This window comes from Microtus oregoni, unplaced genomic scaffold, assembly GCF_018167655.1.
Source record: "Microtus oregoni isolate MIOR12 unplaced genomic scaffold, Mior012 000023F_ref0000262, whole genome shotgun sequence".
Taxonomy (NCBI): Eukaryota; Metazoa; Chordata; class Mammalia; order Rodentia; family Cricetidae; genus Microtus; species Microtus oregoni.
In genome coordinates, this window is record NW_024543082.1 from 4,522,574 (window position 1) to 4,549,591 (window position 27,018).

The 27,018-nt window shown below is 43.5% G+C and overlaps 1 protein-coding gene across 1 annotated transcript in view; it reads left to right on the forward strand.

Annotated features, from left to right (window-relative positions):
• Positions 1 to 208: 208 nt before the first annotated feature.
• Positions 209 to 27,018, forward strand: part of Hacd2 (3-hydroxyacyl-CoA dehydratase 2) — a 94,798-nt gene continuing 67,988 nt past the window's right edge. The window contains exons 1-3 of the mRNA XM_041673143.1: positions 209 to 430; positions 3,758 to 3,875; positions 17,477 to 17,495. Of these exons, the coding sequence (XP_041529077.1) occupies positions 276 to 430; positions 3,758 to 3,875; positions 17,477 to 17,495 (292 nt within the window). The 5' untranslated portion in view covers positions 209 to 275. The remainder of the gene's footprint in view (positions 431 to 3,757; positions 3,876 to 17,476; positions 17,496 to 27,018) is intronic.

The following is a 27,018-nucleotide window of genomic DNA, read 5'->3' on the forward strand; positions in this document are numbered from 1 at the left end:
CTGGACGCCAACACGGGCAGCGTGCCGGAAGTGGGGAGGGAATGATCCCCACCCAAGGTGGCGGCGGTTACAGAGACGAGCAGACCGGCGGGAGTGTCTGGGGCGTTTATTTGCCCTCATCCAAGATGGCGGCCCCCGTGGGCGCTGTCCCGGCTCCGCCCCGCGCCGCGGCCCCGCCTCCTCCCCGTCTCTCCCTCCGCCCCCTCGCAGCACCCGGTCGGGGCTGAGGTGCACGCGCGCCGGCGAGCGAGCAGAGCGGGCTGCGGGCGCTTGACATGGCGGCAGTGGCGGCGACTGCGGCGACCAAGGGGAATGGGGGCGGCAGTGGCCGAGCCGGAGGCGGCGAAGGCAGCGGCCCGCGGAAGAAGAAGGGCCCCGGGCCCGTGGCCACGGCGTACCTGGTCATCTACAATGTGGTGATGACGGCCGGGTGAGGCTGGGGCGAGCGCGGGGAGGCGGGGAGCGAGCTCTGCGGCCGGGCGCCGTGCGGTCCGCGCGCGCGGCCAGGAGTGGGAACCCGCCCCCGGGGCCGCCGCGGTGCTCGCTCGGTGCGGGCTCGGCGCGGGCTCGGTGGAGCGCGGGGAAGGCTGGCCCGGGGCTGCCCGGCCGGGGCCTCGCCGGGGCGGCCACAGGTGCGGCATGGGGCGGAGGGAAGCGGAGCGGAGGCCAGCCCTGTCGGTCGGCCGGTCACGAGCCGCGGCGTGGAAGCGGCGGTAGCCGCGGCGATCATTCATTTCAGCGGCCGTTTTCAAAATCCCGGCAGAGCTTTGCATCTCGGAGGGAGTGGGAACGCGTTCAAAGTTTCTGACCAGCCACCCAAGTCGGAGCTGTCCGATGGGCGGATTTAGACTTTCTAGGGAGGACTGGGCCAAGTTGAGGTTGGGAATGAATCGACCCTTGAAAGGACTTTCCCCTCTTTCGGTCTGCCCCTTAATAATAGCAGGGTTTTACTTCTAGTTCTCACACAACTTGCCGTGCAACTCCGAATCTGCTGCTGTGTCTGGGCCTCTGGTTTTTTCAGTGAGGGGGAATTGGCTAGGTAAATCCAGTTTCGCAATCCGCTGGCTTTAGTGAGGTGGATCCCGATATGATTTGTTAGGCAATTTCTAAATTGTAAAGCACATTTTCTTACTGTCCCTTACTTCTTTCTCCTTCCCTTTCCCCTTGTTTTTTAAGACTAGAGCTCATTATGTAGTCTTGACTGGTCTGGAACTTGTGATCCTCCTGCCTCAGTCCTCTGACTGCTGTGCCACCCCTCTTGACTCCCTAGCATGCCTTCATTTGTTTGTTTAGTGGTCCTGGGATTGAACCTAGGGCCTGCTTGCATGCACTCTGCCTGAGCTATATCCCTAGGACTGTAGCCATTTTCCCCAACAATTTCTTCTTCTTTTTTTTCCTTTTTGGTTTTTCGAGACCGAGTTTCTCTGTAGCTTTGAAGCCTGTCTTGGAACTAGCTCTTGTAGACCAGGGTGGCCCTGAATTCACAGAGATTTGCCTGCCTCTGCCTCCCGACTGCTGGGATTAAAAGGCGTGCTCCATCTCCAGCTAATTTTTAGATAAAACTTTCAAATATAGAGAAGAGAATTATGGACTGTAATATTGAAAGTTCAGCTTTAATTGTTTTATAGAGTAGGAGATAGGTTGGCAGGATTCAAATTTTAAAATATACACAAAGACATACATCCAGTGCTGTTCCACCCAGATCACCTTACTGTTAAATCAGCTAATTTTGTAGCTCCTTCAGATGTTGTTATTAACACATGCTACTGTACACTTACACAAATGTTAGAGGTTTATAGTTAGTATGTTGCCTTTGAATGAAGAAATAGGCTGGGAGGGTGGTAGGCTTATTGCTAGATTAGAAATGGGGGTGTTAAAACATAGGCTCAGGCTGAGCACCGTCTATCACTGAGTTCAAGGCCAGCCAGGGCTACACAGAGAAACTCTGTCTCAGAAAAAAAAAAAAAAAAAAAAAAAAAGGAAAGAAAGAAAAAAAGAAACATAGGTTTTAAGAAGTTGTAACTTGCATAAGATTGTACAAGTTCTCAGAATCCCTGAATCTAAACTCAGGTTAGTGAAAAACTAATGCAGATCCAAGTTGTATTTCACATAAATTTCCCCAGATCAATTAGAGTGATTTTTTTTTTTAGGAGACTATTCAGGGATCTGTGTATGCTTGTGTGTAAAGTTCCTGTACTAGCAAAGGTGTTAGTAGAAGCATTGCATTGCTTCTCTGAGGAAGAAGGAACGTCTTTTTCTGGGTGATGAGCTTGAGATAAGAGTGAGGAGTGAGATCTTAAACCAGGAAGAGAAGTTGGGATTTTGAGAGGGAAGTTATGCCTAATACTGATAACAAACCTGAGCATGAATTTATAACAGGCGTCTGGCCAGTTCTACCCATAAGGAATTCATTTCTTCTATTCGAAACCCTTATTTAATGTCCTTCTGTGATAGTTTATAGGTATAGAGTGTGTCAATTTAGTTAAATTCAGCTGTTCTCTCTGATATGTGCCTTAATGACCGAGTTACTTTTGCTTCATTATGGAATTTAACAAGGAATACCAGGGCCTGATGTTTATTTTTGAGAAGGAGAGTTGAGCAGAACGATAATGTTCACAGCTGCATGTTCTTGCGCTTTCTTGTTTCATGTTATTCTAATCAATAAGCCTATTGATCTCTCTTCTCATTTGGTTTTGGGAAATTTAAAACTATTCTTTTTCAAAGGCAACTTTTATTTATATTTCATTGATAATTTAGATAAGATTATATATGGACATGTCGCACTGAGACTCTTGTGAAAATAGTTTGAAATATTTTCCAGTCTTAATATTATTATTAAAGATACTTTAACAACACAAAACGATTAAAATCGAACCCTTTGTTCCCCTTTAGACTTTGTGGGATCTGATTTAACTGCACAAAGACCATCTTAGTTTATTCCGTTTATATTGACCTTGTTCTCAGCAGACACGTTTACCGAAGAGTCAAGTTCCTGATGAGTGAGGTGCCACCATGTAATTTTATTTTAACAGTGTGCGGTAGGTGGTGTAACACTTATTTGTGCTACAACTTGGTTTTTGTAAGTTATAGTCAGTGCGCGCATCACTTTTATACCACACTTGAAATAATTCACTTGCAAGGAAGGAAGTTTTGTTTGGGCGCACAGTTGTGGGGGGTCCATCCCACAACTGAAGGATCTCCTTTTGTTGGTCAATTGATAAATCAGGAACAAAACTGTTCACCTCATGACCATGCCACAAAAGGTTCGGGATCTCACAGTCCTCTTTCAGGGCAGGTCCCTAGTGACATAAAGACTTCTCACTAGGTCTCATGTCTTGAAGGTTGACCTCCACCCAAGAGTGTTACTCTGGGGACTGTGCCCTTCACATAGACCAGTGGCTCTCAGCCTTCCTGATGCTGGGACCCTTTAATACAATTCCTCATGTTGTGGTGACCCCCAGCCATAAAATTATTTTTATTGCTAATTCAAACTGTAATTTTGCTATTGTTACGAATCGTAATGGATACCTGTGTTTTCCATTGGTTTTAGGTGATCCCTGCGACTGGGTTATTTGACCCCCAAAGGAGTCTTGATCCACAGGTTGAGAACCACTATTAGAGTCAAACCATAACATTTGATAAATCTAGAATCCTTTTTTTTTTTAAAGCTGTGCTTTGTGCTTTTACTATATCTTTATATTATCTTCCACCTTACTCTTTGTTCTCTTTCCTAATTGCTCTCTCTCTTTTTTCCTAGATGGCTGGTGATAGCAGTTGGGTTTGTGAGAGCATACCTGGCTAAGGGCAGCTACCACAGTCTTTATTACTCAATAGAAAAGCCTTTGAAATTTTTCCAGACAGGAGCCTTACTGGAGGTACGTTTGAGATTTTTGTCACTAATTTCAAATGCTATAAAGTAGAAAACATACTGTTATTATGATAAAATACATTGAAATTGCCTTGTCTTTGTTGGATTTTTGCAAACAAAATTTAGAAATTTTGTTTTATGAAAGCAGCATCTCAACAGTCTTTGAAATTCTAAAAAAAAAATTAAAATTCCACTTAATGTATTGCTTGGAATATATTTTTTATCCAGCTTTTATAGGAAATCAAGTGACATAAGCTTATGCTAAGATTTTGAGGAATTCTAGGAATGCCCTTGTGGAGTGTTGACAAACTCATACAGGGATTGTTATAGCAGGAATGGTGAGTGCTGGCGGATGTATTAATGATAGATGGGAGACACAGCAGAACCTGTCCAAAGGTGTCTAAATTTAAAATAATTAACTAAGGCTTTGAAGGACAGACAGTAGAGATTCTCAGTGAAGCTGGTGGTGCTGTGCTTATCTTGATCCTCTTTGCTGAATCTGTAGTTTGGATCTGACAGAAAAAAAATCCAACTCAAAGAATTTTAAGAATAAAGGAATCTTTTGGTCTGAAGCTGATAGATATACAAACTTTTGGGCTGGAGGGATGGCCCAGCAATTAAGAGTCCTGACTGCTCTCCCAGAAGACCTGAGTTCGATCCCCAGCCCCCACATGGTGGATCACATCTCTGTAACTCTAGTTCCAGGTAATCTGATGCCCTCTTTTGACCCCGAAGGGCATCAGTAATACATGTGGGAAAACACTCATAAAAATAAGTTAGTAAAATAATGTTTTAAAAAGATAAAATGTTAACTTATAAGATGAAGGGAAGCAGATCGGGACTGAGAACCAGTGATTTGACATTAGAACTCTGTTTCTCTCAGGCTCTGCTAAGACGTCCTTCATGTGGGGGAAAGGGCTTAGTTTTTCTGAGTGGCTGTTTCAGATACAGGTCTAGGAAGGGTTCTGTTTGGCCCTATTTATACCAACTTGATCAGCAGGCTTAGAGTGTGTGCCTACTCTTCTGGCCAGTGGATTATAGATTTTGGTAGTGGAAAGAGGGGCTGAGGTTAAATAGGGTCATACAAATCAAAAGCTACATAGTTACTGTAGTGAAAACCTTTGGTAGTATAGAAGACAAGCTCAGTTTTATTTCCCGCATTCTCCAGGGCAAACCCAGCATGACATTTAAAACACAAACTAGGGAAAGACGTTTTAAGGTCTCCGGTTCTCACACTAACTTTTAAAAGCAGAAGGTCATAGCTTTTGCTACTGCTTTAAAGTAAGCACTCTCGACTTTGCACCTGCAGGGATGCTGTGGTGACTTGAGCATCCCCTGAGCACCTACTCCAGCTGGGCTGTGGATTCGTCTTTTATCCCTTGTTCACCTTTTTGATTTGGAAAAGAGTTAAGATAAAGCCGATTTCTAGTTTCTTCCTGCCTAAACAGTTTGAGTCCAAGAAAACCAACAGATTCTTATAGTAGGCTTTCTTGGACTGCCTGTCCCCAAATCATGACATGGAGATTTATTATTAATTAGGAATGCTCGGTCTTAGCTTAGGCTTGTTTCTAGCTATTTTTTTCTTTTAAATTAGCCATTTCTGTTCATCTGTGTGCTGCCCCGAGGCTCATTTACCTTATCTGTTTACATACTGTCCATCCTGCTTTCCTGCATTTCTCTGTGGCTGGCCCCTGGCTGGCTGCGTGCCAGCCCCCGCCTGCCCCCTCCTTTGCTTAGCTATTGGCTGTTCAGTTTTTTTTTTTTAACCAATCAGGTGCCTTAGGCAGGCAAGGGAAATAGCAACACACCTTTACATAGATTAATAAATGCAGCATAAACAAATACGACCCATCTTTACCTAGGTAAACAGTTGTTGTGCAGCACAGATGCAGCACATCTCTGTATAGTTAAGCTAATCTTCTGTTCCACAGCAGACTCTAGTGTGAGTCATTTTAAGCCTGGAGCTGGGGTTTCCTGAAATGGGGAAGAGATAAGTAGTACTTATCGTAGTCTCTCGTCACCTTGTCACACAGTTCCCTCAGTTACAGAGAAGCACATCTGAGGTCAGGGCCATCAGAAACAGCCTCAGTGCTTGACATAGGAGGGGTGACTCGGGGTTAAACACATCAGTGATTTTAAGGGGATTTCCTTGAAGATTTTATAATGTACAAATATAATTTTAAAAATGTAAATATGTCTTAGGGAAGGTAAGTAAATTAAATAGAGCATTACAGAATTCACTCCAAAGCCAAGTCTTAAGACTTTGAAGGATGGTTGGCCTGTTCATCTCTGTTGAATTTTTAATAGGAATTTAAGAAATTAATTTAATTTTTTTTTTTTTTTGCTTTGTCTTTGTCAATCTCCACTAAAATCTTATTACATGACAAGTCCTGGATTTGGTTTTAGGAAAAGATTCTGCCCTAAAATGGAAAAGTCTTTCGAGCTATCCACCTCTCAGAAAGGAAGAGATAGTAAAAAGAACTGTGTGTGATGAAGCGGTGACTTCTAAAAACAAACAGGTGACCATCACAGAGGTCCGTAGTGGCTGTGGAGAGCACCCGCACAAACACACTTATGTGCCATGCTTAGGAAGGGCTTTATCACATACACAGTATACTCGGTAGGTGTGTGCAGCTTGGTTAATTACACTGTATCCCATTAACAGGATGAGAAAAATAATCTAGATAAGTTAGCTACTCATTTCCTTGTGTGCTGACAGATGTTCTTCAGTGGGGCCTTTGGGAATTTTGACTTAAAACAATAGAAGTTAGTAGTTCCTAAGAAATTTCAACTCTTCTTAGGAATATATAAAAGACATAGAGGCATTTACTAAGCAAGCCCAAATGGTCATGCAGTGATGTGGTACGAAAACAAAACTCAAAATAATCTACTTTCTGAAGAGATTTATTTGTTTATTTTTGCACAATGGATACATTGAACTGGTGGTACACGATATTGGTCTTTTTTTGTGTGTGGAGGTGGGGTACTCGGTGTTGAACCCATGACCTTGCACACACATACGGCTAATTTAACACTGGGCTATGCTGCCAACCCAGTGGTAAGGAATTTTAGTAAGATTGATAGAATCCTACTTATCCAAGAACATTTGAGGTTTTTTTTTAATAATTTTTTTATTTTTTTTTATTTTTTAATAATTTCCAAATTATTCTACAGGTATTAATTTAAGTGTTTGGTTAATGAATACTGTGAAAATTGAACCCTTACTAAAAAGGAACTAACTTAAGGCCTGGGGAGGGGCTTTGTGGCAGTATGCTCACCTAGCAGCACGAGGCCTGGGAGTCACTCTACAGGAAAAAACAATAGGAGCCTACAGTCTTGTTGGGTAGGTAATTGTAGGAAGGCTGTTGGCTGGAGATCATAGGAACCTCCTCACTTAGTCATCAAGAGGAACTTATTAGAAGTATTTTATAAAGTCCAAGGCAGGAATGTAGCTGGGCCGTAGGAACGGCCAGAGTCCCTCAGGTGTTAATGCACCATCACTTGTGTCTGCTATTCTCTGAGTGGTGTCCCAACCATTCCCTGCCTGCAGTCTAGTTTTCTGTTTCTGTGTGCCGGGTGACGATAACAGTTAGTCTCCTAATGTAGCTCTTCCAACCAAGGTGAGACCAGCTGGCTAGAAGCAGAGTCTTGGTCTGTGTTTGTAGTGAGGAGCTAAGATGCAGTTGAATCAGTTGTGCATCCTGGACTGTCACCTCTGTAGACAGGGATTGCTGCTGTAGTGATTACCCGGAAAGACAGGAGGAAAGGGACAGTCTTTAGAGTGAGATTCCAGATAAAGGCGGGAAGTATTTTATTAGACTTTTCACAAGACCCTCAGCAAAATGAAAATATCTTGTATTTTATTATGTATAATATGTGATAATATATATTATTACATGTAATAGTTAATATCTTATTTATCTATGAGTTTTGCTTTAGGATTTAAGTGAGGATGTTTCCCCATATTTTCCAGGCTGGTCTCCCCGTTGTGGGTTTAAGCAATCCTCTGTTGTAGCCTTCCAAAGCACTGGACATACAAACACACACCACCGTATCTGGCTATAATGTGATTTATAAGTTAACCAGTGTAAAATGTTAATAATCAGTAATATAGGCCCAAAGATCAGTACACAAATATATGTTGTACCTTGGGTCAAATCTTGAATAATTCTGTGCTAATTAATGTGAGCAGCACCAACATATTTTTTAAAATGCTACTCATAGATAACAAAATGTGATGTGTATTTACCAGAAACACGAATTGTTGGTGGCATGTCCATCCTGGCTGAACCATGAAAACACACTGTGTAAAAAGAAGGCAGACACAAAAGGTCAGCAGATAATGTGACTCCTTTGCATAAATGTTCAGGGTACCAGTCTGTAGAGGCAGAGGATTGACTGTTAATGGGTAGAGGGTTTCCTTTTAAAGGGATAAAAATGTTCTAGTGTCAGTAATGATGCTGACTTACAACTTTGTGCCTGTACTGAACAAGATCACTGAATCATACACTTCTTAGGGGTGGATTTTGTCATCTTGTAAATCATATCTTGGTTTAAAATGCTATTTGTCAAAATGTGCTGTGGGTCAGCTTCTTCTCACTTTTGCTTTGTTTCGTGATAGTCATTGACAAGGCAGACTTTTTCTAGTTCTCTGAGCAGAGATTGAACATTAGGCTGAGGATGTAGTGTGTGGTAGAGTCCTACGTTCAACTCCTTGTACACAAACAAATACTTGGTTGATGTTACAGTCATGATAGTTTTTTTTTTTTAATCTTGCTTTGGTTTGGACTGGGGTTGAACCTAGAGTTTCATCATGCTAGGTAAATAAACACTGTACTACTGTGTTATATCTCTAGCCCTCCCTTAAAAAACAAACAAAAACCTTTTATTGGACAGGCAAGAAAGCTCATTGGGTAAAGCATTTGCTGCACAAGCCTGGGCACTTGAGCTCATTCCCTGGAACCCACATGATGGAAGAAGAGAACTAACTCCACAGAACTATCCTCTGACCTCCACACATATGTGCCCCCACTGTCCTCTGACCTCCACACATATGTGCCCCCCACTAATAATACATAGTTCAGAAAAAAAAAAACCTTTCATTTTTGAGATAGTGTCTTGTTAACTTGCCCAGGCTGCCCTTAAACCCCCTTTATAGTCCAGCCATGCAGTGAACTTGAGGCCCAGCTGTCTCATTCTCAGAAGTAAGTAGACCTGCACCTGTAGACTGGGCCAGAATGGCAGTTTAAAATGACTTCTGAGTAAAGTTGCATTCCTGCATGCGTTTGGTTAAAATAGGAGTGCATGTTGACTGTGGCCCAGGACTGAAAGTGAGATCTCCAGCAGGATGAGATTGTTTGCACAGGCCTGTTGAGCTGGTACAAACCATGGAGGTTGCTATGTACCTCATTTGTCTGCCTCTGTCTTTCTGGCCCAGTGGCCCACAACAACTCTTTTATGTCCTACTGCCCTCCAGATCTTCTCCTGTGCAGAGCCCTTATCGATGATACGGAGAAATATGCAGGCTTATTTCTTACCTTTTTCTAGAGCTTTCCTATTGCTGGATTTGGAGTGGCAGACTTGGTTCTGGAGGGCTGTGAGGACCGCAGACGACTTCTGCCAGATCTATTACCCCGGGGAGCAATTCTTGCTCCACCTCTGTATCTAGGCAGTCCTCCTGCCTACCCATCCTTCAGATGGAGGAGGAGATGGTTTTGAGAGCTTTTTAGATAGAGGCACTCTTATTCCATATGTCTTTAAGAAAAAGGCTCCCAGCTCACGCCTCTGCCTGGCCCTGTGGCTCAAATCTTGCCTACTTCCTGTGTTAGTGTCAAGGTTTTACTAATAGAGCTGTATGCTCCAGGCACACTACGTGTCAGGCTTGCTTCTGTGAACTGGTGTGGGGATGATTCACAAAAGGCCAGGGTTTGTTTGTTTGTTTTGTTTTTATTTTTTGTGGTAACCTGTTGGTTTTCCAATAACAGTTTTATGTCTTAAGGGCCATTTGAACCAATCTACATGCACTTGTTAGAGTCCCTCTATTCTGAAGATTGCTTTTAAGAGAACAGATCTAGAAGAGTTTGGGAGGGCTAGCAGAGCCAGTCAGGTGGAGACATCTAGTACAAACTTGTTGAACAACAAATCCCAGAAAAACCAGCTTCAGAAACTATGTGAGAACTGGATGGGAGAAAACGAGCCTGGATGTAAGAACTGTCACAACATTTGACAGGAAGAGGGAGTCTGTAGGAAAGAAGACCCACCCACACAGGTGTCATTGCTTGACAACTCAAGCAAGTAGAAGTTAAATAATACAGTGCTCAAAGAACTGAGAAAGCTAATGATTTTAGAACAGAATGCGCTAAAATTAAAAAACAAATCCCAAACCCCCAAAACTAAATCTATTGATAGTGACTGTAGGGCAGGAAAGAGACGGTGGTGACACAGGCAATAACCACGAAACAGTCAGTCCCAGTCATAGAGCAGCCCAGGTAAAGCAGATAAGAGCAGAAGCCATTGAGAACTTTGCAGAGTTCACCATTTAAGGCCTAAAAAGAACATTACACAGGCTGCCTGGTACAATGGATGCGGTATATTGGACTGGCTAGTGGGTGCATGGTACTAGAACAGAGGCCCAGTCTGTGAAGACGCGGAGCCGCTGAGCTAACCACTAGTGTTAAAACCAGTGCGTCCATAGAATGAAGGCATAAAACCTTTAAAAGAATAATAAGGCTACTCAAAGAAATAGGAAAAGTTGGAAAGTGTAATTCAAAGTAATCGTGAAGAAAAAAATCCAGAGACTTTTCTGAAGGAAAAGGCTGGTTTTTGACAGTTTATGGCACACCACAGAGGAGCACTTCTGCCAGGAAAAACATTCTTCCTCTTTTTGGATTTCTCTTTAAGTTCTTAAACTTAGATCAAAGATCTTAATTCCTAGAAGAAAATAAACTTGGAAATGAAATAGTAAAAGTGAGTTAGGGCCTTAGACTTGGACCTTCCAAGGAAACAAAGTCCACGTGATGCTGGCTGAGAGCAGTGGGCCCCTAAGGAGGCAGCACTATTTCCTACAGGTGGGGTATCCTAACACCTCCAGAAGCACAGACTTGGGAAGAGAACCAAAGTGCGTTTAGCTGTTACATAAATAATAAAGACGTTAGCTAAGTGTGTTTAAACTGTCTGCTTAATAATGTCCCAGATCTGTATTGCCCAGTGCAGTAGCCACTAATCACATGGTTGTGGAGCCCTGGAGACATGGCTGGTGGGACTGAAAACAGGTTTTAAATTTTGTTTCCATTTTGGTAGGTATGTATGACTAGTGGCATCTGCACAGCCCAGGGTAGGTAGACCATGATCCAGATTGCCAAGGGCCCCCTGGAATTCCATGACTTGGTTCCGATTCTGCCAGAACAGAGTGAGTAGGAAGGTGGTGACTGAGTAAGGGGGCTGACGTGCTGTAAACGTTACATCACATAACTTTAGAGCGATGAGACTAACTACTCAGATGCATGAGTGTTTTCTGGTGGAGAAAGGCTTGAAGGGCTTTGCCATTGCCAGTGCTGTCTGTGCGGAGTGTAGGGGTGCTGAGTAAGAGCTATCCTCTTCTACTTTCTGTGTTTTGTATACATTTGTGTACCTCTTTATATGACTCTTGAAAGACAATAATTATATGAATAACATATGTAATAACATGCGAAAAAGCTGGATGGGTGAGGAAAGCAGGATTAAAATCGTTTTGGATAAGGAACGCGATAGCTGAGCTAGTTCGTGGGTTCAGTCTTGAAGCCTCAGCTTGAGAGCTTGGGGTCATGGAAACGTACCTGAGATCTGCGTTTGCTGTACAGAGCCTATCAAAGTGGAAAGTGAGAGTGGGAGGGGCTTCAGAGATGGCTTCTGTGCTCCTCTAGAGAATCCAGGATCCCAACACCCACAATCCACCTAGCTCACAACGGTCTAACTCCAATTCCAGGTGATCTAATGCTCCTTCTGGCACCTGTGGACACCAGGCACGCACATGGTAGACAAACAGACACGGAGGCAAAACACTCACATACAGAAAATAGAAATAAATAAATCTTTACAAAAACTGTGTATGACAGAATTACTATAAACTTACAAGACGATAGACAAAAAGCATAATAAATGCTCTTGCATAGCATATGTGAGACCCTAGTTTCAGCTCCATTGCCACAAAAGAGTGGGTGGAGAGAAAAAGAGAAAAGAAAAGCTAGCTGAGACTAGACGGGCATGGTGGCACATTACTGTAATCCCAGCTGAGTCTGGAAGCCTGGGAGTTTGAGACCACCCTTGGCTAAGTAGTAGGACTTAGTCAAAAGAGGAGCAGGCAGAGGGGGAGGGAGGGAGGGAGGGAGGGAGGGAGGGAGGGAGGGAGGGAGGGAAGGCAAGAGGAAGATCAGCATAAGATAAAGCTGATTTCACAACAAGCAGAGAACATGGGAGATCATTTGATGAGTAAATGTTTATCTGAACAGAGAATCAAAATGTGTAGAAAGGCTGGCATAAGTGCTTGAGAAGTGAAAATGGAGTCTTGAGATTCGTCATGCTGTGTATGCAAACGCTGCAGACACAAATCTAAGACAGTTTTGTCATTGATTAGCACGGTGACCCTCTTTCTCTTGAGCCTCAATTTGTTGTGAGCAGTGAACACACTGTATTAAATTACTTTCCAATGTTAAGTTCCGTGAAACTTTAGCACTTTACTCTCAGAAAATGAAAGATAAGCAAATTAGTCACTATAGTGCTACAAGATGGTGAAATTAAGAACAATGAGAAAATATTGGCAATTAGGGAAATTTCACTTGTTTTCTCCTTCAAGGATGTAAAAGGATTTTGGAAAAACATTTGGTGCCTCTGGTGTTTCATTTTGTTTTTTTGCTTAGATTCTAAACATTTAAAAAGGAGTTGCCTGTGTAGTGAAGGCTAGACTGGAAAACATGCTTTCGTCCCTCAATGAACCCCAGAAGCAACTTTACACACTGCATCACAGGTGGTAGCAGCCAGGTTGGCCTGGAGAATCCATGAGAACCTAGGGTTCTGTTTTCAAGAACTTTTATGAACACATTCACTGTAGAAGATAATAGGTTTCACTATACGTTTTCACATATGTGCATCACACATAGTGGTCGCATGCACCCTGCTTGCTCTCCCTGCCCCACTGGCCTCCTTCCACATAAGGCACTTTATGGAAACTGTGGGTGAGACTGAGTCCAGCACACCCTGTTTATTCCTTCCAAATTTGACACCAGGGTGAGTCACCCGCTTTTCCTGAGGTAAATAAATTAAAAGGTGGAGAAAGACTGGTAGGATTTGGCAGAAACCCTGCTCTTGGCCACCCGAGGAGAGAGAGGTTCTCCCTTCTAACAGTAAATGCCGTGTGTGTTCACTGGATGGAAGATGGTGAAGGAGGTGTACATATTGTTCATATGCTCCATGCCTCAAAATTGCTCGTCACATTTTGGTGTCTGACCCTCAAGACTACATGTTAAGGCTAGGAGTGTAGCTCAGTAGTAGAGTACCTACTTAGCATATGTGAGACCCTGGATTTGGTCCTCAGCACTGGGGGAAAAGGTTACATGTTATATGCATGGGTTTAAAGCAAAATGAGATTATCTGTATATGGTATTTTATTTTCCTAATTGAATCAAATTTTAGTTGATGTGCACAGTTAATTATGGGCTACTGCACAGTGTAGACAACTCTAGTAGATACGAGTGAGTTACCCAGCTCTGAAGTTTGTCATGTGTGGACGTTCTCTCTGTTCCTGAGACTGCATCCCTTGCCAAAGACTCACCTTCTTAAGCCATAGCCAGTTGAAGCAGGGGTGCATACCTGACCCATACTGGGCTGGTCAGGTTCTTATCCTCCCATGGGTTCCTGTTCGCCTTGAGACTTGTTAAACTCTGTGTGGGTGTTTTACTGTTATTTCCTTACCTGAAATTAAAATGGTTCGGTGGTTAGGAGCACTGACTCTTCTTCCAGAGGACCTGGGTTTGATTTCCCGCAACCACATGTTGGCTGACAGTCATTTGTAACTAGAATTCCAGGGAATCTGGGTCCCTCTTTTGGCACCAGGTGTGCATGTGGTACACAGACATACCTTCAGGCAAAACATCCATGCACATTAATTAACAAAATATTTTTAAATGAAATTGGAAAGGTTTGTTGATAACTCACAAAATTTCCTCAGTTCAAATCATAGGAACTTTTTCAAAAGGGCATTTCTAAAAAGCCATTATACAAGATGGCATTTGATACTGAAGTTAAAATTTAAAACCAAAACCAGCGTATATTTTGGTAGGTAGATACTGTAGCATTTGAATCCACTGGGAAAGACCAAAGACTTAGACTCAACTCAAATTTAGATTAAGTGAATTTATTCTTACTGCTAGCTGAAAAACAACGGCCTTACAGCCAAACAGTATTCCATGCCAAATGGGGGTAAAGAAGAGGTTTATAAAGGTGGATAGCAAGGTGTACATTACAGTTATCTATGGAATTCATAGCTGGGAAAGAAAATTGTTCTACTTCCCCCAGTTATTTCTTTTCCCCATTGTATAGTAATAAAAAGACCACTTCATCCCAGTCCCAGAGTGTTAGGTAGGTTTACAAGGCAGAAAGCAGGAACACCATTATCCTATTCTTAACGCATCTTCAGGCCATTGGGGTCTCACAGGCATTCCAGGGCAGAAGTCAACAGCCCTTAAGGGTTGCCTGGTACCACATTAAATTTCTTTAGCCATCACAGGGGAGTTAATGTGTGAATTATTACACAGGTCTGAGCACTCTGGGGGCAGTGTCACTGTAATTTAGAGGCAATTACACAGTGTCGTCATGTTAGGACTGGCTGCCACATCCCCACAATGTAAAGGGCTCTCGAGGGAAGACTGTGTGGTGTTTTCACAGGCAGTTTGAATATGGCAAGTTCTCTACTGTTATTCCTATGAGGTATGTGTTGTGGGATCCCCCTTAGTATGCTGTGAATACGTTTTCTTACCACTGGTTAATAAAGAAGCTGCTTTGGCCTATGGCAGGGCAGTATGTAACTAGGAGGGAAAACTAAATTGAATGTAGGGAGAAAGAAGGCGGAGTCAGACACCATGTAGCCGCCCAAGAAGCAAGATGTGAGATAACAAACCATGAGCCTTGTGGTAAAATATAAAATAAATAGAAATGGATTAATTTAATATGTAAGAGTTAGTTAATAAGAATCCTAAGCTAATAGGCCAAAGAGTATGTAATTAATATTAAGCCTCAGAATGATATTTTATAAGCAGCTTTGGGAACAGGCGGGCTGAGAAAATTCAGTCCAGGGGGACCAGCAGGGCGGAAAATATTTGTAGCAACATCCTGGCGCCAATGTGGCGCTCAAACCCGCAACCCTGAGATTAAGAGTCTCATGCTCTCCCAACTGAGCTAGTGGAACAGAAACTTCAGTTTACAGGTATGCTTCTTCTAGTCCAGTGATTTATTCAATGGATCCCAGAGCACTGGCACTTCTTAGGACAGCGGTTCTCAACCTGTGGGTTGCAACCCCCCCTTGTAGGTTTTACAGGGATTACTTAAGATCATTGGAAAACACAGATATTTACATTACCGTTTTTAAGTTTTATTTATTATTATGTGGGTATGGGCATGGGAGTGCACATGGTGGCAGACAGGGAACACTGGAGTCAGCCCCTCCACCTACCTTCCCATGGGCTCCTCGCATGGGTGCCTGGCTTACACAGCAAGGCTTTACCTGCTGAGCCATCTCTCTGGCCCTGGCCATTTTATTTTTAAATCCAAATTTATTTATTATGAGTTAATATTGTATCTGCTTGTTGTTACATAGTTATGTCCAAAAGCATTTACATACTGAAATATGTATTTTTAATTAAATTATTTTCTTCTTATTTCTTCTTCGTGTATCAGTTAGGGTAGTTTTTGAAAATTTTGTGTAAGTAGGTCACGTCAGCTGAGTTTCATTAGGAAGGTGAAGGGGATGTTATAAAATACGTGTGATGAGAGGATGGAGACCTAGAAAACAGGGTAGCACGAATTGCTGTCATCTTTTCCTCCAGGGCCGGTCCTTAATGAGCAGTCAGGATGTCTTGTCACACACATGAAGAGAATGCATGCTGCTTTGTCTCCTCAAAGGCTGCTCTTCATTCATGCCCTTCATTTCAGCCCTCACTTTAATCTAGATTTGTCCTCTGCTTTTCCCAAGCTGTGCAGTAGGAGATTGAGCTTCTCTTGTAATAGTCACACATTTGAGATTTTCGGAGCATCTTTTAAAAGGGATAACATGACTGGATGGATGAAAAATTTTCTCTTCTCTTTTTGGGTAGCAGGAATTTTTGCATAGCTCAGTTTTTAAAGCCAGACTCTCTCCCTCTACTCTGCTCTCTCCATGAGACTGGGAACGTTAGTGAAATAAGTAGTCTCTAAGCATAGAGCTGATCAGGGATAGTTCAGCTAAAGCCTGTCTTGTGATGGTCTTGCCTCCGGGGCTCAGAACTCAGAAATAGTGGCAGAAAACATAGAGAAGACAGAAAACCAAGGTGTGGATTCTTGCCCAGGCTGCTGTTGACCACTGTGGCAAGCTGTGCAGCATTCTGTGTCCTGGTGTTCCCACCCACTGTCCTAACTGCCCTGTCTACCTGTCAGGGTGACTAGCAGGACCAAATAAAGAACTGCTAGAGATGTTTTGTAAAAGTGATACCAGGAACTGCAACATATTTTATCCTTATCGCCCAGAAGAACTCTGTTCATGAACTCAGTCCTTGAGGTGGCATCAAGACAGTCATCACCAGTGTTAAAGCAACAGGGATTTAGAAGGACACAATTGGCCAATTGGGAGGCCATTGAGATAGGGTGGAAATGGCATTCTCAGTCCAGGTGCTAGAAGTGGAAACCAGCAGGAATAGGAAGCCAGTTGAGTCTTGGAGGTGAGGAGTCGTTAGTCCAACAGACTGGGAGCCCAGTGGTCTCCGGTAATGGAGAGAGGAAGGAAGCAATGTGCCTCCTTGAGGTAACCGTTTTGAGATGCTGATGTAGTGCATGCAGATGTCCACGGTGGGTTGGAAAGTGCAGCTGGAGCTGGGAGACAAGTGTAGAAATTAGACCAGGGAAGAACTCTGCAGCAGGATCATTGAGTAAGGCGAGAGAGGGACCAAGGATGGAGCTTTGAAGAATGTGTATCCGCATTGAAGGGTCTGTGGGCAAGAACAGCCAACAAAGGCGCTACTGGTGCCACGTTGTGTGGCCTGTGACAGTTCTGTTCTGCACATTATAGGACACAGGAGAGGCTGTGCTTGGGCTGTATTTGTGAGCTGATGAGTTATAAAAGAGGTCATTGACATCTAAGAAGCCACTGTGTGACCATTAAGTCTTTACGATCTCTCAGAGATACACGAACTAAAATGAACAAACAAAACTAGTAACAAGTTTTATTTTGTTAAATAGCCTGTAGCAAGGTTTAAAAGTAGAATGTTCGTTTTTTTCGGGTTAGCTGGCCACTGCTGCTTTTTTCTTAACTGAAAGAGCAATTTATGTGAAATAAAGCTGTAATATTGGTCCTCACTAATTTTCTTCCCCCCTTTTTTTTCTCTCTAGATTTTACATTGTGCTATAGGTAAGTAGAACCCCACCCCACCCCCCCACACCTTCTGAATGCATTAAATTTTGCCTTTTTTAGAGTCATAGATGATGGACTTGGTTTGGTCCTTAAAACTCAGATTATTTAATTAATATGTATATAATTGCTCATTTAAGTAGTTTTGCTTTCTGACATAGAAAGTATTGATTAGATGTTGTCACCACACACATTATCTGTTGTAGCTCCTTTCCTGTCGGTTTAGGAGGGACCTCCCCTTCTGAACACAGTAGTAATAAATAGGACGCTCCCATGTTTCTAAGCGTGGCTCGGGTTCAGGTGCTGTGCTTTGTTGGAGAATTCCCCTGTGACCCATACATGGGTGTTCTCTGTGTATTGTAAAGCATAATAGTTTTAACACTATGTACAGGAGTTCTAATGAAAGTAGATCATGTTCATGGTTGGCCAAATGGTTCCTTTTTATTGGGAGAGCCATCACATTTTGCCATGGAACTCTGAGGCATAGCTTCTAGTATGGGATGGATAGACACCTGTAGTTAAACAAAGGTCAATTTCGGAAAGTGAACAGACCCTATAAAGCAAAGGGACAGTGTGCAGATGATATTTATTCAAACGTACCGAAAGTCTGAAAACTTGAGAACTGAGGCTGCAAGCCAGTATCGCCCGCTCGGTTTACCTGACAGCTGAAGTAGACGTGTGTACTATTGTATGTATAGTATTATTTTTATTAATGTCTGAATGTTTTAATGTCCCAAATTACTTTGCTTATCTTAAAATAAGTTGTTACACTTCTTTAAAATTTCCATCCCTGGGAGTAAATACCAGTGGGTTCATTTGTTCATTCATACAAAATAAACAAAAAAGCCTCATCAAATTCCTGGTGGGGCTGGGTCCCAGCTGCTGCCTGAGACAGCAGGAATGGAGAATGAGAGCAGCTACAGATATGGTTCGGGGAAGCCATGCCACTTGGGTCCTCCATTCTGTGGCGTAATGTGCCTCTTGTTTATTGATACTGCTCCCCTGGCAGACTGTGAGCTCTTAGGAGGCCCCTGATACACGGGTGAATCTTGAAAGCCTTTCTTTTTCTCAAGGACCCTGTCCTGTCAATGGGTCTTCCCGGCTTCGTCATTGTTCTTTGTATTGTCTGTGGTTCTATTTTTCACAGTTCACAGAATGATCAGAGTTCTTTATCTTACAAATAATGATTCCCAGCACTTGAGAGGCAGCAGGAAGAGGATGTCTGTGAGTTCCAGGCCAGCCATGCTTACATAAAGAGACCCTGTCTAAACAAAGAGCCAAAACTATAATGTTGAGCCTAACCTTTGAGTCTGCAGTTTCCTCCTCCTCCTGGATAGTTCCCCCTTGTCCCATCACCTAAGTGTATGGCAGGTTCTTTCCCCTTCCCACTGCTGCGTATGCCTTGTCGTGTGTAAATGTATACACATACAAGTATGCATCTGGAGGTCAAAGGACAAGCTCCGCTGAGTCCTGGTCTTCTACCTTGCTTGAGACAGGGTCTGTTGTTGTTTGCCACTGCATAACTGACCCCAGGCTTCCAGGGATTTCCTGTCTTTTCCTCCTCCCATCTCCCCATATAAGAGCTGAGATTATCTTAGTTTTCCTTTGCTGATGCTGAGACAAAATACACTGACAAATGCAAGCTAAGGAGAAAGGGATTATTTCGGCTCACAGTTACATGGAAATCAAAGCAGAGGAGTTTGAAGCAGCTGGTCACATTGTACCTACAATTGGTGGTGTGTGTATGTGTGTATGAATCGGAGGGAGGGAGAGAAATGTTCTCTTTTTCTATCAGTGGATCCTTGTGCTTAGCAGACTTTCTTTTACTACCACCTGTAGTGGGTTGGTAGATAACCCCCTTTAGGCATGCCAAGAGGTCCTTCTCTAGGTCTTGTCTGGTTGACAACACTTGCCATCATAAGTTGAAATTCTTCTTGCGTTCTTGGGAATCTGAACTCCAGTTATTTTTAAAGTTAGTTAGCCGGCGCCTTTAATTCCAGCGCCCTTGAGGCAGAGGCAGGCTGATCCCTGTGAGTTTGAGGCCATTCTGGTCTACAGAGTCAGTTCTAAAGACAGCCAGGTCTATGTAGACAGAACTAATCTCAAAACCCAAAGTTTTTAAATTAAATATAATTATATCATTGCCTCCTCCTTTCATGATTCCTTTCCCCCTGCTCCCATTCAAATTCATGGCCTCTCATTCTTTAATTTTATATATATATACACACACACACATCATACACATATATGAAAGTAAATATGTTAATACAACCTGCTGAGTCTGTTTAGTGCTGCTTATCCATATATATTTTTAGTGCTGAGCACTTGGGATTGGATAACAATTTAAGGGGCTCATCTGGAGAAGACTAATTTTCCCTCTCAGCAGTCTCTAATTGCCTGTAGCTCTTCATCTGGGCATGGGACCCCATAAGATTTTCCCTATCCTGCTCTGCTCTTGTTTAAACAGCCATATTGAGATTCCGTGGGCTTGGCTTCCCTGTCAGATCTAAAAGACACAGTCTTGCAGCAGACTCTCTGATCCTCTGACCCTCTGGCTCTTGCTGTCTTTCTGCCCCTTCTTCCTTAACGTTCCCTGGGCCTTAGGGGAAGGGTTGTGTTAATGTGTTATAGATACCCCAGAGTCAGTTGTTCTCTGCCTGCTGACTAGCTGTGGCTTTCTGTGATGGTTTCCATCAGCTTTAAGAAGAAGATTCTTTGATGAAATGTGAGCAGTACACATCCCTGCAGGTGTGCGGTGAGCTCCAGTCTTGGCATTTGATGGCTGGTGTTTCACTCACTGAGCTGGGCTCCAGTCTACTTTGTACTTCTTTTCTTCCATGGGTGCCCCTGCCTCCTGTCCTGTCAGTGTTCTCAGGTTCCGTCTTGGCTCACTGAGCTGACTGAACATGCCCTCTCCAGGCGGTGTCTTCCCTTCTCATGGTGTGAGGTGCTCATAACCCCTCTTAATTCCCAGCCGTACCTTGTACCCACACCCCAGACCTGCCCACTGACCTTTTAGGTCTCTACTCCTGTATGCACACGAGGGTCCGCTCCTCAGCAAGACCCCACATTGCCAGACTCATTCTGCCTCCATATTCTTGGTCAGAGGAGCCACCAGCCACAGCCTTCCATCACCCAGCCTAGACCTAGAGCTTATCACTAACACCTTCTCTCTCACACTTTAGCCCTGGGCTATCACTGAAGTTTTCAATTTTATCCCCTAAATAGTTTTCAGATTGTCTAGTTGACAGTCTGAAGAATTGAAAGCTACTTCTCCCATGAGGGTTTTCAGTAGATCTCATCAGACTCCCATGTAGATGTTCCTGAAGTAGAGACACACAGTCTTCGTGTCAGCAGCTGCCGTTTATCACTTGCTGGGCTCCACTACTTGAGTTTGCTATGTCTTACTCTACTCTCCATTAACAGTTGGCAAGACCCAGTGTAGATCTCATCTGTTCTCACCATAGATAAGTATGTGAGCTAACACAGATGTTAATCTTAGCTAATATATGTCTCCAACCATGTAGTATATTGATGTGTGTGTGTTAAAAAAGGGGGAATAAAAGGTTTTATCTTTGTGGTGGTTTGAAAATGGCCCCCATAGACCCATAGGGAGTGGCATTGTTAGGAGGTGTGGCTTTATTGGTGTAGATGTGGCCTTCTTGGAGGGAAGTGTGTCCGTGGAGTTGGCCTTGAGGTCTCAGAAGCTCAAGCTATGTCCAGTAGCTCTCTCTTCTGCTGCCTGAGGATCTGGATGTAGAACCACCTCTCCAGCACCTTGTCTGTGTGCTGCTATGCTCCTGCCATGACAATAATGGACTAACCTCTGAGCTGTAAGACAGCCCCAATTAAATGTTTTCTTTCTAAGAGCTGCTATGGTCATGGTTTCTCTTCATAGCAGTTGATACAGCCAAGTGTTGAGCCCATTTCCATGCTGCCCACGTTTCTGCTTCACTCTGTCCCTGAGGGCTTTAGTTAAGGGATGGCTCTGAACGTGTTGCTTCCTCCTTAAAACCTTGACAGGTTTTCATTTCTTCATGGTCTACACCCAGCCTTCCAGTCCGCATTAGGGCAGCTCTGGCTTCCTGCATCTGGATCTGTGTCTGGGCCTTTCCCTCTCCTGGAGTGAGCCTAGCACATGGCCACCTGACTGACTTAGCTCCTTCCTTCTCTACACTCCCCTGCTGTCTTCTGACTATGTGACGCACTGTAGGTGGCTTTGCTGTGAGACCCAGTGCCATGTCCTCTGTAGAATGTGTGCTTTGTCACTGTGTTTCATGCCCTTACTGTTTGGAAATCAAAAACTGTTCTTACTGGTCCCTGTGTTCCAGCTCATAACACTAGGACTTCCTGTCACACCTATGTAGCCTCGTGATCAGTGATCATGGGCCTACCAAATCCTGGTGGATTTCCAAAATATATTCCAAAGTAGTTTCAGTTACTTTAAATAATTAATGATAACAATAAAAATGAGCTATTTTTTTTAGTATTTATCTAAAGGCACTCAAAACTGCAGTTTATTTTTGGAATAACGATTGATTTTGGAAGTTTACTACAAGCACTTGATCTTTTAGAAACTTACAGGCTTAAAATATTTTTGCTCCTAAACTGAAAAACCTGGACCTTGAACAGACTGGGTTGCTTGTGAACTGCGTGGCTCCCATAAGTAAGGCAGATGTTATACCTGGTCGTTTCTATCTCAGTAAAAGGAGCTAATGACCCTGCTGGACAAGGTTGTGGAAGTCGGCCCAACAGTACCTGAAGAACATGGAACACAGTGCCTGCAGCTTACCGGCTTGAAAATGAGAACAACATGGCACAGAGTGTCATACGTTTATTCTGAAGCCAGTATAATGGTCAGTAGTTTGATTTATGTAAGTGTTAGGGTGATGGCTCAGTGGGTGAAAACATTCACTGTAAAAGTATGAGGATCTGAGTTCAAATCCCCTGTACCTATGTAAAAAGCCAGACATGGCTGTGCATGCCTGTAATTCCAGGATTGAGAGGCAGAGACAGGGAGATCCTATGTACATACATCATAACATGCACACATGCACGCATGCATGCACACCAACAACAAAAAATCTCTTAGGGGCTAGTAAGATGCCTCAGTGGATAAAAATACTTTCCAGGCAAGCCAGAAGTCTTGAGTTTGATCCCTGGGACCCAGGGAGAAGGGGAGAACCAGTTCCTGTAGGTTGCCCTCTGACTGCCCACATGTGCTGTGATGCGCACATGCCTGCACTCACACACTGCCTTCCCCTTTTCTCTCTTAGTTACTCTTGCTGTGATGAAACTCCATAATCAACTTACAGAAGCAAGAGTTTATTTTGGCTTAAGATTCCAGAGGGAGAGTCTGCGGTGGTGAGGAAGACTTTGTGGCAGGCTCAGGAAGTTGGCTGATCACATTTCATCCGCATCCAGGAAGCATAGGGAGAATAGGAAGTGGGTGGGGTTAGTAACCCGAAAAGCCCACCCCTTGTGATTCACTTCATCCAGCAACCAGGCAGTGTCTCCTAAAGGATCTGTGCTTCCCTAAACAGTACGGCTGCTGAGTTGGGACCAAGTCTAGGAGACATTTTTATCAAACCACCCAACATGTGCAGTGCACATGTGCAAATGAAATCTAAATGTAATTTTTTTCTTGTTTTTCTTAAGTTGTGATCTTCCTGTGAGCAGTTCAGAGGCACTTACTTCTAGCCTGAGCTGGCCCAGTCTCACAGCTGCCTTGGCTGGAGAGATGGCTCAGCACTGGGTGCCCTTGCAGGGGACCTGGGATCCTTTCCCAGCACCCAGCTCCTGTAGATATGATGCCCTCTACTGGCCTCTGCAAGCACTGCACACATGTGGTACACAGACATACATGCAGGCAAAATACATGTACGCATAGAAGATAAATAAATCTTAACAACAACAACAACAAAAAAGAAAGAGCAATAAAACCCCAGGAGCTACCACATGTTGTTGTTGCACCAAGACCACCCATGCCATGCTGTACAGTGACAGACAGACCATATATGCTCAGACACTGAGCCCATCTAAAGCCTGCGTTACTTCTTGCTAGTTTATGTGCTCATAGCAAAAAGAAAAGTAGCTAATACCCCTAACATCTGTTTCCAGCTTGTGCCCAGCCCTCAGGGTAGCTGGGCACACAAACAGAACTGCTTTCTTTGAACCCAAAACTGCTTTATTTGGTTCTACTTAATGTGGGCGACATTTTAAAACTGAACTTTACCAAAATAGTAAGGAAGGAAGGAAGAAAAGGGGGATACTTATCTAAAATAAAAACTTCATATCGCCAAAAAAAAACCAAAAAAACAAACCAAGAGTTAGGTCCTAAAGCCTAACTCATGCTTAGTTCCTGGGAGCCAGTTCAACCACCTTTCTTCAAGTCCTGACCCCTGTTCCAACCCCACATTTTCATCCTCCTTACAGATAAGAACACAGACCATTTCTCACTTGGGTTTAGGTGCGGCCTTTGTCTGGACTGCAGTGGTACAAGTGGAGTAGGTCAGAAGAATGGAGACTCATGCTCAGCTGGCCAGCTTGTGCTCCATCTTCAGGCTTCTAAGGCTCAGCTTTGGACAGCTACCTTCCATCCTTTATGGTGTTACCTTTGCCTTTTACCTCAAATACAGTGGTTTCTTAGCATCCACACTGCATACATTCATGTCAGGATGGCACTAACCAAACTGAAACCTTTGCCAACTCAATTACTTCCTTTAGACTGCATTGGCTTAGCTGCCCTGTCTTGCTTATGGTTCATTCTGTTGCTTCCTAATATATTTTCCTTCCATGCTCCACAAAAGAAGGAAGAAAGAAAGAAAAAAGAAAGTAAAGAGGGAGTTAGCACCTGCACGTTCTGCTCCCGATGCACAAGTTTTCCACTCTTGTTCTCTGAATAAGTTCCTTCTTCACACCTCTGGTTTTGCACATACAGCTTCTTTGCCAGGAACACCCAGCTTTGATACTTGTTCTCTGCTTGGAACAAACATACTGAGACTAGCGAAAGGGGAGAGAAGTGGGGTGTGCTCTTCAGGACCCCAAGGCACTTGGGACTGTGAAGACTACCTGAAACCTCACAAGCACTTGGTAGTTGGAACCCAAAGCCTGTGCAAAACAGTACCTGGGTTTGTGTGGCCACTTCCTGTTCAGAAGGGAACATGTGAAAAGAGCCCAGAGGCTGCCCTCTGCTGCCCTTGAAGGAGAAGCCAGGGCCTCGTGATCGGAAACATCTCTAAAGGTGGTGAAAATGCCATCCTCATCAACCATTAACTCCTTCTAGTCCACAAGAAGCTGGTGTGAGTGAACTGTATTCTATCTAGGTGCCTGGGTAACTAGTCAAGCGTCTACACTCTGGGCTGAGATCTGAGAAGCTAGGATGTTGTCACCACAATACCAGGTTTTCTGAATTCCACGAAACTAAAAGGTGCTGTATCCTAAATGAGATTAGTGAACTGAGCAGCGATGTAAGCAGTGTTTATTAGATGTTTCAGTGTGTCCATGTGTGTGTTAGGAAGCTCAAGTATGGTAGCATTGCTACCATTTTTGGTGCATTTTAAAAGTCATTTCAAAAAGCAGAACTGGGATAAAATAAATATAATTTTCTTTTTTTTTTCCTGTGTACATGTGATTAGTCACAGTAATCAACTTGACATGATCTAGATTCACTTGAGACGTGGGCATCCGGACATGCTTGTAGGAGACTCTCTTAAGTTCACTGAAGTAGGAAGCCACCCACTGTATGTTGTACCACCATTCCTGGCTGGGATCCTGACTGTATAAAAAGGGGAAAGTGAACTGTGTACATCATTCATTGTTTTCATCATAACTGCAGACACAGTGTAACCAGTTGCTCCTTCTTCCTTAACTTCCCCACCATGATGGGCTGTACTTTGAACTGAGACAAAGTAAACCCTCCCTTAAATTACTTTTGTTGGTATTATGTGACAACAGAAAAGTGACTAAGATGGTATGTGTGTGTGCATACATAGGCAGGTGCACATATATGCATATAGAGGCCAGAGGTTGACATCAGGCATGTTCCCCTTAATTTTTGAGGCAGGGTCTCTTACTAAATCTGGAGCTCACCAACTTAGCCAAACTGGCAGTTTAACAAGCTCCAAGGATCTGCCTGTCTTCCTCCACCTCAGCACTGAGTGTATAGGCATCCGGTACCAAACCCAGCCTTCACGTGGTTGCTGGGGATCTAATTTAGATTCTTAGGCCTGCCTGACAAGCTCTGTGGACTGATGAAGTTTTCTATACCATATTCCCACAGTTGTCACTAGGTGGCACCCTTGTGTTAGTAAGAAAATACCTCTTAAAAATGTATTGTAGTGAACCATTAACTGAAGCAGAGGCGTAAGTTTTTTCCTAATAATTTTTTATTACTTTATAAATAATACCATTCAAAATTTTCACTTCCTCCCACTTCCCTCTCACTCCCCCTCCCCCTCCCCCTCCAGTCCTAAGAGAGAACAGGATACCCTGCCCTGTGGGAAGTCCAAGGCCCTCCCCGCTCCATCCAGGCTTAGGAAGGTGTGCATCCACATAGACTAGGATCCCAAAAAGCCAGTACATGCCATAGAGACAAATCTCAGTGCCATTATCATTGGCTTCTCAGTCTGCCCCCATTGTCAGCCACATTTAGAGGATCCAGTTTATCCCATGCTCGTTCAGTCCTGGTCCAGCTGGAGAGGCATGAGTACGTTAACCAGAGAAAGGGGATGCTTTTCTGTTGCTGCCTCTTGAGTTAGTCATTAATGATGTAGATAATGAAAAACTGGAACTTTATGTGTTATCTGGGAGGTCATTATATAGTGTTTCTTAACTCTTTTAAGTTGAGAATGAGCTTGGTTTGTCTATGAAGGCAAATGCTCCACTTCTGAAATTCCTGTGAGAGTTTGTGGCAGTCGGAAGTCAAGAAAACATTTTGTTTATATTCTTAGGTTCAAAAGCCGGATCAGACCAGTGAAGGTAGAGAAACACTGTGTAGTGACTAAAATGAGACGTGGAATATCTGTTGATCACAGAGGAGGTGTGAATCGTCTTTCAGAAAAAGAATTACTCAGGGTCAGCAAGATGGTTTAGTGAGTAAAGGCCCTTGCCACCAGGCCTGACCTGGGTTCAGTCCCTGGAACTCACAGACTCCCACAAGTTGTCCCCTGACTTCTACACGTGTGCTTTGGCATGCACCCCCCATCCCAAAAGAAGTTGTTATTTAAACTGCTTAAGCTATTAGTTGTATAGTTCTGTGACAACGTACTGGGTAAAGAATGAAGTAAAGGGGGCACGTTGTCTGAGTAACGCCAGGGATGTTCCTGTCTTTTCACGTGTGTGCAACCTCTGCATCTTTCTTTTTGCTAACAGATGGTCTTGCTATATTGCTGCAGTGGTCTGACCTGGATTATGATGTTTGTTATATTATATTCTTGACACTTTGGTCGTGAGCCTCACCTTTAACTGCTGTGCTATCTCTCCTGCCTACTTCATTATATTCTTCACTGAATGATAAACCTTT